This window comes from Meleagris gallopavo, chromosome 4, assembly GCF_000146605.3.
Source record: "Meleagris gallopavo isolate NT-WF06-2002-E0010 breed Aviagen turkey brand Nicholas breeding stock chromosome 4, Turkey_5.1, whole genome shotgun sequence".
NCBI lineage: Eukaryota > Metazoa > Chordata > Aves > Galliformes > Phasianidae > Meleagris > Meleagris gallopavo.
In genome coordinates this window covers 45,444,253-45,460,896 of record NC_015014.2, presented here as the reverse complement: position 1 = coordinate 45,460,896, position 16,644 = coordinate 45,444,253, and the positions used below count along the sequence as shown (strand labels likewise).

At 35.4% G+C, this 16,644-nt stretch overlaps 1 protein-coding gene across 1 annotated transcript in view; it reads right to left on the bottom strand.

Annotated features, from left to right (window-relative positions):
• The window catches only part of CORIN (corin, serine peptidase), a gene marked incomplete at its 5' end in the record, with an annotated part of 36,252 nt that extends 23,885 nt beyond the window's left edge, over positions 1–12,367 (bottom strand). The window contains 4 exons of the mRNA XM_031553279.1: positions 798–914; positions 1,834–1,944; positions 6,671–6,778; positions 12,184–12,367. Coding sequence (XP_031409139.1) covers positions 798–914; positions 1,834–1,944; positions 6,671–6,778; positions 12,184–12,367 — 520 coding nt within the window. The remainder of the gene's footprint in view (positions 1–797; positions 915–1,833; positions 1,945–6,670; positions 6,779–12,183) is intronic.
• Positions 12,368–16,644: the final 4,277 nt, after the last annotated feature.

Below are 16,644 nucleotides of genomic sequence, written 5' to 3'. Positions count from 1 at the left end.
TTCTCAGACTGGTTTCTAAGGAAATAAAGCTTAGGAAATCATGTAGTGTAGCTATCTTTTGAATATGTTGCCCTATTACCACTATGCCTGAAAGCATTAAAGTTTTCTAAAAGAACTAAATTCCATTGTTTCTTAAAAATAAGTTATAAGAGAAATACATTAAAGATTATCTCACTGAAAGAAAAACTGCAATTTGAAGCTTTTCCAGAATCAAGACAATTACAAATGAACAATACTTTAAAATGCTGAAATCATGACAATCAAATGTATTTCATGACAAAATTATTTGGAAAATCATATTTCAGGGTTTCAGAAACAGCTTTCTTTCCTTTTCTTTTATACAGTCATTCACTACACTGAAAACTTAATTCCCATATAGTATCTTTTAGCCACACTAAATCATCAGTGCATTTATGAAAACTTCTTTTCTTTGACTTACAAACTCTGATGCAAATAAGTTTTTCTTGAGAAGGTTCCTCCCCGTATGATACAAATTCCTTTTGTATCAGTTTCTAACCACTTAGTGCAAAGTGGATATATATTCTTTATTTCAATAAACAGCTAATGAATTAGGTAACCAAATGCTATGATAAAAATATCACCTCAATTCTATCAATTTTTTAATATTTGCAAAGACTAATAATGACTAACAACTTTGTGAAAGCAGAGGCCCGACAACTTTGAAAAGTGTTATCTGAAAGGCAAAGAAAGTCTATTTGACAGACAGTTTTAGCTAATGGCACTTTAGAAAACAGACAATGCAGGCTCAGTAAGAATGAAATGAGGTATAACCTTACTTTCATTGCAGTTTTCTTCATCACTTCCATCTTTACAGTCATTATCTCCATCACACTTGAATGCACTAGGAATGCACTGTCCATTTTTGCACTCTGCCAGACCCTGACTATGACATGCTGGAAAAAAAAAAATGGTATCCTGATCATCAATTAATAAAGACCTCAATTATTTTGAACATCACAGTGAGGTAAATTTAGGAGGAGCTGATATGCTGCTTAGTACTGAAGGTCACTAAGCAACATTCATCATGTGTAGGATATGTCTCAACCTACAGCTGAGCTTTAATTACAAGGACTGAATCTGTATGTGTCACATACTAGCAACAGACTGAGATGAAGGCTCAGCTGTTTTCAAGAGGAAAAAAACCCATTTTTCTTGATATAAAAATCTTGCCACTTTTTTTTTTTTTTGCCCACATATTTCCTGACCTAGATTAGTTTCTAGACAAAACTGTACAATACTGGTTGCAAGACCAAGCACTGAAAGGCAGCAAGATACTAGAATCAAAAGCTGCATAAACATGTGCTTTATGACAACTTTATTCATATTAAAACACCAGCTAGTTCTCCAATACTCAATTTTTGCAAACTGAATCACTATTCTTGTAGAGATCTTGTGCAGGTATACAGCATCGTTGTTGAAGCAGACAGAAATCACACAACATATGATAAATAGCATATAAACATACCATAAAGATGTACCAAACTCCAAATACCTACAAGTTAAAGAGCATGTATGCTTTCATTCATTATCATTACCAGGAACAGTACAATTAACTAAAGAATAATCTGTAACTGACAAAAAGCTGAAACTGACAAAAAGCTGAAACAGGGCAATGCTGGTACTTTTCAACATTACTAATAAACATTCAATTTGCTGCAACCAGAAAAATTATCAGCTAATTGCAAAATTGTGAACTCAAACGTGCTTGTGATCTTGCCTTACAAGCAGTATATAGGAGTACTTCTCATCTTAGATTTTTATTTTGATTCTTACAGAAAGAAAAAAACTCATTTAGACATTAAGAGAACTTACAGCAATTGATTTCATCTGATTTGTCTATACAGTCATGGTCACCATCACATACCCAGTCAGCTGTTATACATCTTCCATCTCCACACTGATGATCAGTCATTGGATTACAATCTAAAAGTAAAATAAAACAAAATAAAAAGTAAAAATCAAGACCAAAACAAACAAACCATAACTGGAGAATAAGCTACCATATTTGCATAATTTCTACTAGTGGACAATTAATTATTCTATGCATATAAGCTATGCCATTATACAAGTAAATTACAATGAAAGTTTTATACTCCTTCAGGTATTTATTTTTTTTTTGTCAGATTATGGTTAAGTATGTCTGAATTCTACTTAGTAAATTCTACTTAGATAGCGATGCATTCATCCCTTCTTTCAGGTGTATCCTGAGAGAAACCACATCTCTCTCAGTTGTTTCTATTTGCAAATAAGCATAATTCTAAGATACGGTTAATTTAAAGAACTTCAGATTTCCCATTGCATGCAAAAGTTTGCCATTAGAGAAAAATATTCTCTACTTTTTTTCTTTTTTTTTGGTAGGAAATTTTTTAAAAAATAACATTATTTAACTGACTTATTTGGCAGAAACCATCATGTTTTTGCATACAACCAGAATTTTCCTGAAGAATGATCTAAAAGAAAAATATTTCAATCTTTTTACTCTTTTTACTCAAGTGCTTCCCCAAATAAAAAGAAAATCATTTTATTTGGTAAGCTGATATAAGGAAATTCACATCATTAAAAATGTTTGATAGGCTTAAAGGAATAAGAATTATCTAGCTATACCTGCATTTTAGCTTTGGTGTCACAATTATTCTAAGTATGAAGAGTAAAGCATTGACCACATAGACATTTTAGAACATTTCAGCCAGTGGAAGTATAGTTGTAAAAATCTAGCAGTTTAAAAAGTAAATGTTCACAACTTGTATTAGAAGCAGAAGAAACCACCTCCTCTCTGAAACCAGATGAAGCCACGGCTCTGTGTATATTTTAGTCAGCATGTTACCATGCTAACCTTGATCACAAGCTTTTTTACAAAGCTTGGAGCACAGGCAGAGTAAATTCTTCCTTGTCCACAGTATAGTGTGGGGACTTACTTAAAGAATTGCTCAGAAAGTACTTGTAAGGTAATATTTAAGGATTAAGGTAAACGCTTGGCCATATGCATAAAGTATATTAAATAATGCATTCATAAATTATGAAGTTCAAAATGCCTCATAAACACAGACAAGTTTGCAGTGAAAAGAATTTGTACCAGTTAAATCCAGCAACTGTTGTTCTAGTTTGTGATTAATTTACTATCCCCAGCTCATGGCCAAATTGGCTAGGTTCATTTGTACAGTCTTCTTCAGCCAGTAAAGCCACTCTGGTTGACTTCACACCAAAATAGATAGGGAATACAGACACAGTCCTGCCTGCCACATGTCCCTTCAATCTCTTTTATAGCCTGTACAAAAAGTTAGATCTTAAATTGTATCTCAACGTTGAAATGGTAGGAGTCAGACTAATCATTACTAAAGCCTTTAATCAAAGCAGATTTATGAAAGAAAACACAAAACAACCAATGACAACTGAAAGTAATGAAAAGCCCTTCAGTATTTTTAACTGGAAGAAGAAATATAAAAGCACACTCAAATAAAAAATGTATTCTGATTTTTAGTTTTAAAATTCTCTATGTTTTTCCTAGAAAAGTAAAAATAAAAAATATGAAAATAATATTTCAACTTTTAAAGAATTATTTTAAAGATTTTAAAGAACTATTTTGAAGTTAACAGTTTTTCTCAGGTACAATACTAGGAGCATAAGCTAGAAAAAAATAAGGCTTTCAAAGTTTTCAAATATTTACGTATGAAGATTATTCTTTTTATGGCAAAGCATTCTTCGCCTATAAAAATAAACATGGGCAGAATGACACATATATTGAGGCAGAATTTACAAAGTCAATTCAAAACAGAATTCAAAAGAAGTATAACTTCTTTCATCAAAACATGCAAATTCACAATGAAGATTGTGTAAGAACAGTTCAGATCTGAAACTGCTGGCATCACCAATGTGTACCCTATTATGTTTTACTTTGGCCTCAGTCAAATTCAGCCAAGCTAGAAAGAGCAACCATAACACCTTGAATAAGTTAAAGAGACTTCAGAGCCTTCAGGGATTTTGGATGAGGTACACACAAAAGCAGTGTTTTCCTTTATCCTTGCAGTTTCAGAGAATGATATTGGGAAAAAACAAGCAGACTTGACACATCAGTACCTGACTCTAAGGCTGGTGTCACTGGCAGAATTGAGGTTTTTTGTTTTTGTTTTTTTGTGTGTGTTTTTGTGTTGTTGTTTTGTTTTGTTTTGTTTTGTTATTGTCAGGGAATGATTACAAAGTACCAGGCCTGCTGCTGCCTGCTTGGATACACTTTCCTCAAAGGAAAATTTGAGGGATTGTATCCTAGTGAGGTATGCTTTTTTCTGCTCCACAGTATGCTGAGCATGAGTATCTTTTAACGTATTTGAAATGTTTCTACTCTAATGCATGCAGAATGAGGAATAAGCAAGTTTTCATTCAGTCCCAGAGATACAACATTATTGGTATAAGGGAGACTTGGAGGGAAGAGTCCTACAACTGGTGTGCTGTGATGGACAGCTGTGATAGGCTTTCAGAAGGGATAGGAAGGGCAAGAGAAGCAGAGGGTTGGCATAGTACGTAATGGGAAGGTTGGGCCGTATAGTACTTGTCATCACTGATTACACTGTTGAGAGTCTCTGTATAAGGATTAAGGATGAAAAAAAAAAAAAGGGATGTTGTACTGGGACTCTTCTGCGGACAACCCAGCCAGGATGATAAAATCGATGAATTATCCTATAAGAAATTAAAGGATATCTCTAGATCAGCTGCCTTTATCTTTACTGGTAATTCAGCTTCCAAGACTTTAACTGAAAATATCTTGCAGCTGACACAAATAAGTCCAGGAAATTCTTGATGCACATTGCAGATAAATTCTTGGTACAGGTACTAAGGGAACCAACTAAGAAAGGTGACTTGTAGAATTGTAGTTTGTAAACAAAAAGGGTCTTGTACATGAAATGACCATGAAGTAGTGGAGTTTCAAATCTTTGGTGACTTAAAAAATTGCTACCAAAACTTCAACACTGGGTATGGAAAGAGAAGACTTCAGGTTTCTCAAAGAACTACTTAGTAAGGTTCCCTGGGAATCTGCTTTTGACATACTAAGGTTCATAAACGAAGGTCACATCCAAAGAGCCATCTCTAAAAGCATAGAAAAAGGCAATTCCAGCATTTCAGATCAAGTAGGGTTGAAAGCCTGCTTGGTTGAGCAAGGACCTCCTTTTAGAACTCAGTCAGAAAAGGAAAGTTTATGGGTATTGGAAGCAATGTCAGGGAACAGGAGAATACAGATACATTGTTTGCCATTGTAGAGACAAAATTGATGCAGCCAAAGACAACTTAGAATTGAAACCAAACAGTATTGTAGGGAGACAAAAAGAAGAAATTTTTAAAGTATGTTAAGAGCAAAAAAGAGGATCAAAGGTGACATTGGTCCATTACTTTATGAGGTTTGATACTTGACAAATAGGGACAAAGATAAAGCAGAGACAGTTAATGCCTTTTTCATCTCTCTATTCAACACTAGTGATGGACCCTGTGACCCCTGAGATGGAGAACCATGACTGAGGGAATGGTAAACTCCTAGCTGATCTTATGCAGAATTTGCTGTTCCAGCTGAATGCACATAAGTTTATGGGCTATAATGGGATTCATCCAAGGATACTGATGGATGTCGCTTATCAGGAAACCTCTCGATACAGTCGTTGATCATAGTCAATACAGGTTAACCAGGGGAAAGTTCTGCTTAAATAACATAATTTTCTTTTGTGACAAGATTATTCATTTATTTGACCTGGGGAAGCAAGCAGATATAATCTCTATTTTTATTTTCTTTTTTAATTTATTTATTTTTTCAGTAAAACTTTCAATACAGTCTCTCACAGTATCCTTCTGGACAAGATGTCCAGCATACACCTAGACAAGTACACAATACAATGGATGAACACTTGGCTGACAGATCAAGCTCAAAGGCTTATACTAAATGGGTTTATATCTGTCTAGAGACCAGTTAATAGTGGGATACCCCAGAGTTCCAATTAAAGTTTTTATAACTGGTCTGGACACAGAAGAAGAGAATGAGGAGAGGTCTCATATCAGCCTACAGCTTCCTCATGAGTAGGGTGGAGGAGCAGGCACTGATCTTTTCCCTCTGGTTACAGCCGCAGGACCTGAGGGAACAGCATGGAGCTGTGTCAAGGAAGGGTCAAGTTAAGGATTAAGAAAAGGTTCTTCACTAAGAGAGTAGTCGAGCACTGGAACAGGCTCCCTAAGGCCATGGCACCAAGCCTGGCAGAGTTCAAGATGCATTTGGAAACTGCTCTCAGAGATGTGGTTTGAATTTCGGTTGGTCCTCTACAGAGCCAAGAGTTGGATTCAATGATCTTGCATCCAGATGTGGAGTCCTCAGTACAGGAGAGACATAGACATGTTGGAATATGCCCCGAGGAGGGCCGAGATAATGCTCTAAGGGATGGAATACTTTTCCTACAAGGGCAGGCTGAAAGAGCTGGGACTGTTCAGCCTGGAGAAGAGAAGGCTCCAAAGTGACCTGACAGCATTCTTTCAATATCTAAAGGGGAGCTAAACAGGAAAGAAAAGAACTGGTTTTATTTAGCCCCCTAAAACAGTAGCAATAGAGTATCCTAGCCTTATATTATCAATACTGCTAAATTTTTTTTTAAAATTAGAAAAGCATAAAAATTCCATTTACCACAGTTCTGTTCATCGCTAAGGTCTCCACAGTCATCGTATCCATCACAAACAAAGGTATAATTGAGGCATTTTCCTGTGTTACAATGAAATAAATCATCACTGCAGTCTGCAAAACAAAGTTTTGTAAAATGTTAACATGATAATGGAAGAGTTTCTTCTAAAACACAAACAGTGGAATTTATTGATTTAAACAAGACTAGACAGAGTTACTGTCTTATTTACAGGTCTGCAGCATGTACCAGTTTACTAGTTCATTAGAATCTAATATAGAAGTAAAAGAAAAACCATACACATTTTTAGACATATTTACTTTTGTTTTTACTGATAGTTTTCTGTCTGTATGATCAATACCAATGGGTGATACAAGTCCCTGTACCGTAAAAAGTGTATTTTATTTCTCTTGTTCTTCTTTCATCTTCCACAAACTGGTAAACACAAGGCAGTCATCTGGGAAAAATTTTGTAAGACAGTAAAGGGAGTACTCAAAATGTTTTCAAGCTGTTGAAGGAAATGAATTATGAAAAATACTAAGGAACTGGAACGTTTTGTTCTGGTTACAGATTCCATCTTGGTAAAAAGGAAGGAATCAGATGAGATGGGAGGAAACTGAATGTCATTTCAATCTTGTTGACCAAGATGGTCATGACAAGATTTCAAGGCACAGATGATTTGACTGCAGGTTATATCTGAGGGCACTGAAGAACGCCTTTTCCAGTAATAAATGCACTGTTAGGAATTAATGACTAATAAATTAAGCAATATGTTGCAAGATGGGAAGAAATCAGAGTGTACATTGTTTCCAGAATGATAATTATACTCAAAATCTCACCGTGACCACATGTTCAAGGCTAAAACATTGTTCAACCATTTTGAAATTCACAGTCAACAACCTTATGAAGAAATATGTTAATTCTCACTGACATCGTCTACATCGTTATCATTTGCCTTGAGCACAAACCTGACACGAGTTATTGAAGAGCTTGTTTTTTAAGTAGCTTTTCCTAGATACGTGAAAGATTTGTTTTCTCATATTAACTTGTTTTCTCATATTAACTTGTTTTCTCATATTAACCAACCACACCCAGACTCACCCTTTGTGAATCAAATGTTGGTGAGTTAAACAAAAATAGTCCATTAATAGTATCATAGTCCATTAATAGTCCATAAATTAATAGTCCATAAATAGCATTCATTTCTTTGCTTTTCATTAAAGAAATACTTTTTCCATAATAGTGAAAAAGAAGTACAGTTTTAGCTTCCTAACAGTAAGGGAAGAAAAGTGCCCTGGTTGCAAATAAAGAACAAAATGTTTTATTAATTTATACACACAAAGTTATCAAGTAAGGTTGTGGTCCTCATGTGGGCTAGATTCCTAGAACTGTCCACCTGATGTGGTTGTTAGACAGAGCTGGAGATACACAGCTTTATAGACTTCCTTTGACTTTACATTGTTTTCAAATGATTAACTTTTCTCAACACAGTTTTGAGCCTGATGCCTTCTTATCACGGAATTCGTAGAATCATAGAATGGCCTGAATTGGAAAGGAACTGAAAGATCACCTCATTCCAATTCCCCCTGCTCTGGGCAGAGTTGACACTAGATCATTTTGCTAAGGGCCCATCCAACCTGGTCTTCTTAGCACTGACAGCCCTAAGCAAGTTTAACTTTTCTTTCTATGGCTGAGACCTGCAGTAAATCTCTGAAAAATATTCTGAGAATACCCAAAATATATGAATAGTCTCAGGTTCAACAAAAAAACACAGAGTCTAATTAAGAAAGAGTGGAGAACAGAAAGTAGGGTTGGTGGTGTCTGATCCTACTAGTAATAACTTTTGATTACATGCAGCTGCAAAGTGGGTGACCTAGTTTCACTGCCCTCCTGTAAGCTTTTTCTTCACATCTGGATTTTCCAGGGAGAATGTTAGGATACAGAATATCTAGGAAGATTAACTCTCCTACCAGTTGAAGCTATGCCACTGTGTGGACATTTTTACACAAGGTCTTTCTTGTACTGCATAAAGAAATTTCTCAGAGGACAGGTACCAGAGCATGGGTCTCACAACTCAGCTGTGATGCTTACAACAACATAATCAGGCTACCATTTATTTCCTCTTGGTGCAGGGCTCCTGCATTCAGGATTGCACAGTGATCTGGGTTTGAAAGAATTGTGTCCTTCTCAGTATAATATACACTGACAGGTTCAGAACTCTCCCAGAAGGTATGCAATGGGATTTTGAACCCTCCGCATCAAGGTATGCCAATTCTTCCATATCCTGAGCGAGTGCTCTAACTGCTAGGTTTCTCAAGGCTTTACCAACCTGAACTTTAGAACTTGACCTAGCATAATTTCTTGCCCTTCTGCCATAGAAGTATTCATGCTTTCTACTGATTTTACATCATCTTAGAAAGTCCAAATAGAATTTATAGCACAATGCAGAAGACAGTGCTGCAGGACATAAAACAGAATACTATAGCGAGGCCGTGAGCGTTCTAGTCAGTAGTTTAGGTTTTAAAAGAATAAAAGGCATGAAACAGTAAATACAAAAAAAAAAGAAAATATGTAAGTTCCAGTTTTATGTAAGCAGAACAATAGCCAGCTGAGAGTAAAATTCTAAACGTTACTTGTTTTGAATCTGCAACAGCATGAAGTACTCTGGCAACATTTACTCTAATTGATCAGTTCATAGTTCTGGCAGTTTCTGTCCTTCTGTTCCTCTTTCTGCAAATGAAACAAAGCTGTCTTTTTTATGATGCTTCACTGGGTAAGTTCACTTTTCAATTTTCATCCATACCCCCAGTCATGTTTACATCCATAACCTCTGTAGCTGAAGCAGTGACATTTAGAACATGGCAGCACTCAGGCCCACAGGGTTAAAAAAATATATATATAAGAATACAGATTTCCTTTCAAGGAAATAAATTTCACTTGGAATAAGTGAATATGGAAATCTTACGGTCTTAACATATATTTCCATCAGTGCACTGGCAACAATGCTTACTTTTATAAGAATAAAATGAGCGGTCTGCACTTTTCATCTATAATCAGGTCAAATTAAATTTTGTTAATGACAGGACAAGCCCGGTTTTCATAAACTTAAATACAAATTTGCATTCCATACTCCACATAAGTATATTTTCAAGATGGGTCTATCTTTTGCATTCAACAACCCTTACATCTCTGTTCACTTGTATCTTATATCACAAGTTCGCTATTGGATCATATATCCTTCTGACCATTAACCATACTCAAATTTGGCTTTAGGAATCTTCCATTTTAAAGATACATGTCTATTACACTGTATTATGTTTATTTTAAAGAAAACGGATAGAGTTCAGTATACAAATTCTGTCACCTCTAGGAGTAAATAAAAACATAATTCAACAAAGCACTCTATTCTATTCTATGGCATGCAGTGACACATGTGTAAACAACCATCTTTGACAATCAAAAAGAAACCAAGGCATCCTGATCACTCAATAGGTAGTGGGTTTCATCCTTTCATTAAACACAAGTGATGTTGGCCCGACCCCTTGTACCACCCTCTGGCATGCTGGAGGGTAAGAGAATGACATCGATGAAAATGACTGCAAGTGAATGAAATCAGCTTTTTGAGGATAAATACTGCCTTCCTTAGCTAAAAGTTCTTTCCATTAAATAATTCAAAGATAATTTCCTATAGAAAAAAAATAATAATTTGATTAATTTTATTTTCAAGCAAAGTTACAGGTCAATCATTTATATCAATTTGTAATACACATTGTACCATAATATGGGAAGTTCAGAATCTTAATGGAATTATTTTGCAGCACATTTTCATATCAGCAAAAGTAATACTAGTTATGCTTAGGTCACAAATACTATGTTTAAACCAAAATCCAAACAAGAATATTTCAATTCAGATTTTTACTGCATGTTTACAGAAACATTTTTCAAGATAATGTTTTTATAAAAATCTTTTGTAAGATATAATCTTTTATAAAATCTAAAACATTTTAATGCATCCAATTATACCAGCAACCTTCACCTTTTGAAATATATCAGAAACTGAAACAATGCAGAAAAGGGTGGGAAGTAAACACATGATCAGGGCTCAATTGTGGTAGAGAAACTTCTCAAGGGCAAAAGAGTACAAAACAGAACTGGCTGAAGAAAAGACTTCCTGAGCTGATTGGAACCAAACCTTGAATGAAAGACCCAATCTCAAGGCCACTGGTTTTGCCATGTAACTAATGGTTATTTGACAAAAATTCATCACCACTCAACACTTACCAGATGATATAATAAAATATATAGATATATATATCTGCCTATAAACTCTGTGTCATTTACAGATCGGCTTTCTTTTAAAGGTATTCTTGAATAACTCATGACTTTTATAACTCTTGATTTTTCTAATATGTAATGTTTTATACTTGCATTAGTAATTTCTTCTTTTCCCATTTCTAATGGAACTTGAAAGCCATAGCTCTCAAGTTGACACTGACAAAAATAAAAATATGCAATGTTTGCAAAAATACTTTCAAAAATAAAAATATGCAGTAGTTTTTAAATAGTAGAAAATATATAAAACTCCAGTCAAATAAAAGGCTTTTAAGCAAAAAGTAAGCTCTAGCCTTCTTCATATTGAGACCCGGAGGAAGCTGCAGCCATCCCTTGGAGTCTCACAGATAAAATCTATCATCAACTCTCAAAAGTGGCTTCAGGAGTCTTGGAATGCCCAGGTTCCTTACATCACTAATCAAAACAATTCCTCTGAGGGAAAAATAAACTGCACAGAAATTCAGTCCCATTTCTGATAGTTTTCAAAGTCTGAATGCACAGCACTGTTTTGTGGCATCATATCCTATTAGTCTCTACTTAGTCTATATGTTCCAAATTTTCCTTTCTTCATTTTTTTTCTTTTCTATTGTTTTCTATACTGTAAATTTGCTTCAGCTTTTCTAAAGGTGGTAGTAGTCCTAGGATGTTCTTGTCAACACAGAAAATTGGTACTCTATAAACTGCTATGGAGAATGAAATAAGTATTAAGTATGTACAATCCTTTTTTTTTTTTCCTCTACTGCACACTATACTGAGATTTATTTGAATAAGCCACATCCTGTATTGAGGCCAAGAGAACTTTCTAAACAGATGGTTTTGCTTCTGCTATAAAATGAACGCAAAGGGCTAGGAAAAAGACACTTAGCAGTTTTCAGTTCACTACTAGAACTGCATGCTAACAACTCATTTAAATAAGATGCCCCAAAATATTTATGATTTCCACATGGCTCCTTTCAGAAATAGCAGTTCTAAGCTGATAATGAAATCTGCTTCCAGTCATAAATTTTAACAGATCTAAAGCATTCTGCAGCAAGAGTGGCTTTCTCCCTGTCAACTGAGAAAGTCCAAATGTCAATATAAGCAAACACTGTGCAAAGCTCTTATCCTGTTCCAACAGACTGCTTTAGTTTTAGGCTTCTCTGAATGGATTCAATACTTCAACAGAGCTCTGCAGACCATAGGAACTTACTGCAATGGACCTCATCACTCCAGTCATCACAGTCATTGTAGCCATTACACTGCAGTTTCCCTGGAATGCAGATTCCACTGGCACACAGGAAACTCTCCTCTCCTCCACATAGTGCTGGAAACGAACAGAGAATTAATATGTTAGCTTTTAAATATGTACTAAAGAAATAAGCAGAAATTAAAGATATTTAGAAAATGTTTTAATTGATACACTTAGGCACCAAACTCCGAATCAAGCAAATTCAAGCAACTTCAAGCTAGCATTTTCATCTAAATTTTGTTATTTAAAAAAACAGGTATCTGGACTGAGTTTATCAGTGAGATTCAATCAAACTTTACCTCTAAAATGCACCTCTACAGAGCAATTCTTTTAATACTGACTTTAGGATTAAACCAGCACTTTCCATTAAACACATGCGTTGGATCAAATACCCGATTACCATTAACAACTAGATCTTTCCGCTCTACTTGTTCAGGCAAAACATTACCAGGTAAAAAGGCTTAACAGTTCATGGCACAGACGCTTTCTATAGGGGAAGGATTCTTCCAATCCCTTATAACTCTCAGAACACTAGAAGACAACCATCACTGCTATTGAATATATAGGGAATTGAGATATCTATAGAGAAAGAAAAAAAAAAAAAACAACACCAAAACCACAACCCTATAGCTTAGATTATCCAACAGGCGATGGGTTTGCAGAGTTTTAACATGTTTTTCTAAGCCTAAAATATTATTTTATCATACTCAAGGAAGAGGGCAGTCTTTTGTCTACTGACACACAAATCCTTGTTTGTAATAAAAACCTACCTGGATAATTTACATTTTTTTCCTATTACACTTCCATGTGAACTCTCCACTTGACCATGATTATGCAATAAAAATGTTATTTTCCATTTGTGTAATGGAGTTATGGTTCTTGAAGTGAAAACTACTTATGCATTTTATTTTAAAGGTTTCTAACTTTACAGGAAGGTGTTCAAAATAAGTAAGAGACACATGGTCTCTGAAAAAATGATAGAGAATCTCATTCTGTATGATAACATTACATTTCCTTTATTGTAATTTGATCTTTTTGTTCTTCCAGTCCTTATACCATGCACCTTCTGATTTCTGTGGTTAGAAAGCACTATAGGAGAAACAACATTCTTTCTCAATGTGGGCTCTAATTCCCTAGTAACAAGTGTTTATCTCACAGGCAGTGATATCAGGACGCTGTCTATGAAAAAGAAGGTGATATTAAAAAAAGCATTTAATGTTGATATCGCTACATCAATTGACTTTGACACATTACATTCTTCTGAACTTGGAATTTTATACAATTTTCTGCATGTGCAAAGAAGAAAACAGCATAAGTATGACATGGATCAAAAAGAACTGTCAGAGGAACCACCTTGATTTGTTTCTTGATCTCTACCATCAGTACAGTTCTTTATTTATAGAGTCTGAAACAGTAACATTTTGTGTGAAAGCACCAGTATTACATAAGAGAAAAAAAGTTATAAAAAACAAAACAAAACAAAACAAGAATAGCTATCCATTTTTCTTAGAGTTTGGAAGAGCAAAAAGTCAGGAGTCACACATTCATTCCTGAATTACAGAAATAAATGTTTCCATGTGCTTGTAAATCACTCTCATTCTCCCTTCCTAATACTTCCTTACCCTATTTTGCTTCTATCCGTTCTGAGTTCTATTACAATCCACTTCTTACTTTCTTAAGAAGCATCTTAAGACACTTTCTAATGCGAATATCTCCCTGTTTAACTTGGGTACATTATAGGCAAACAAGGGAAAGAATGAAATTATAATTATAGCTGCTCTTCTCTAAGTTTTAGTACTCAGTAGCAAACAGAGGGAACTGTAAGAAAAGTTCATCTCACCTCCTGCTGTCTTCTCAAAGACCACGACTGGATATGTTTGGTCCAGTTAGTGTAATGATCACATGACAAGGAGAGCATATACACTGTGAATGATAGCTCCAATTAAATTAATTTCTGCTTTCTACTAAGCTTGTGCAGAAAGAGGTTTCTGGAAGGTTAACAATTTTATCATATCACCAAATATCAGATTTTAATAGAAAAGATAGAATCCCTGGCTTATACAGCAAAACAAACAACTCTATTGAAGAAATGATGTTAGATGAAAGGAACACAAAGGAACAAATCCTTGCTAACAGAAAAACAATTTGCAGTCGTTTGCTTCAGACCTTTGCTAGGAAGCTTTACAGTCTGGAAAATCTTCTGAAATACCTGATTAAATGTCACCAGTGGCAAAAAAAAAAACAAAAACAAAACAAAAAACAAAACAAAACAAAACAAAAAAAACCACAAGTGCTTTACTTTACCTCCATCCACTATAGTATTAAAAATGTTTATGAAGTGCCAAGATTATTTACGTACTGTAGTTCTCAGCTAGATTACTGGAATGCCACCTATAGAGGGTTATGTAGGCAGGTCCCTGGAAAGCTGCAGAAAGCACAAACTGAAACAAATATATTATTTGCCTGCGTTTGAAGGTAGTAAATAGCAGTAATTAAGTACTGTATATCTATGAAAATGACTATGAAAAGTGCAGTGGTTTTTTTGTTTTTTTTTCAAAGTGAAGAGGCGACAATGTAGACTGTCTAATACTACGAAACAACTAGGAGGTATCAAACAAAATTGTCTTAAAAAAAGCAATTAGTAGTACTTTTTATTTCATGTCAAGATAAGTTGTAACACTTTGCAACAGAACACAATGGATGTTAAAATGCATGCATATTTGTGAAACAATTTGAAAAGAACAACAAAAAAATTTACAGTGGTTCAAAAACTACTGACAAATCCTTGAATATCAAACAGAAGGTAAATGCAGGAGGATTTTGGAAAACTATTTCCCTGTTCTATTCTTCTTTGGGCATGTAGCTTTAAAGCAGCTTTTGAAGACAGCATTACAAACTAGATGGACTTTTAACCTGATTCAATATAGGCATTCTTGGAGTCACAATAGCACAGAGGAATCCCTGTATTTTCTTGCCTCTGGATTTTCATCACCTGCTTCCTATATTCCATGTACTCTGTGGTACAGTGCATCATGTAGCTGTCAGCTATAGAAAGTTTTGATACTAGGATCACAATCACAGAGTTAGGAAAACTGACAACTCCTTCCCCTCTGTGGTGGAAGAATACAAGAGATCTTCTCTTCCAGTAGAGTGAAGTGGCCTAAAAAGCCCTCATGAAAGAGTCAAATCTGGAACTGAAACAGGCAAAGAATAAGAAGGCATGCATAATGGAAGAAAAAAAATAACTAGAAAGACATACAATGTTAAATAAACAGAAGTAAAGAATGAGTGCTTGGAGAAAGATATACTTCAGCTGTGAATGTTTTCTTACATGAAAAACTACACAATTCTGAAAAAAAAAAATGTTTCTCTCAAAAAAATCCAATATCATTCTTTCTGGCCTGGCAGCTGATCAGTATCAGGGTTACAGATACACAGACCATCCCTGTCTTTTTTTTACTGCTTTGAGTGCACAGAACCACAGAATATCCAGAATTGGAAAGGACCCAACAAGAACAGTTGAGTCCAACTCCACATAGGACAACCCCAAATCCAAACTCTATGTCTGAGAGCATTTTCCAAATGCTTCTTGAACACTAGCAGATTGGTGCCATGGCCTGGGGAGCCTGTTCCAGTGCCCAACCACCCGCTGGCACAGAGCAGAGAGTGACAATCCCTTCTTTGGACAGGCTAGCAATGTTGGGTCTGATGCTCCCAGGATACAGCTGGCCCTTTTAGCTGCTGACTCCTATTTAAAACACTGCCAAACAGAACATCCAGATGCCATTCTGCAGGGTTGCTCTGCAATCTCTCTTACTACTGTCTGTACAATATGTCCAGTGTTGCTCCAACCCACATGCAGAATCCGGCACTTGCCAGATTAAACTTCATGAGGCTGGTGATTTCTCAGCCCTCCAATTTGCCAAGATCTCTCTGCAAGGCCTCTCTGTTCATGAAGGAATCAATCCTGATTTTGTTTCATCCGCAAACTTACTTATAGTGTCCATTCAATTTCTGTATTCAGACCATTTATAAAATCAATGAAGAGAACTGGCCCTAAAATGGAGAACCTGTGGAATCCTACCAGTGACCAACCACCAGCGTGATGTAATTCCATTGCTACAACCCTTTGAGCCTGACGCATCACATTACATTTTTTGCCTAGCTGTATGCCAGACATTTTGTCCAGTAGTATACAATGCAGGGGCACAAGAGAAAGATAATCCTGATTTTAAAAGCTTTCTCTGAAATTCTATATTGGATGTGTATAACTACTTTCTCACTGACTATAGAAAAATACCTGGTTGTAATCAGATATTGACTAGAGTCTCTTCTGCCTGAGTCTATGTTCTAAGTGGTTTCTCAAAGCAAGTTCTGTAAATTCCTACCAGTGTCCTGAAAGATAGACCAGGTACCATGTGA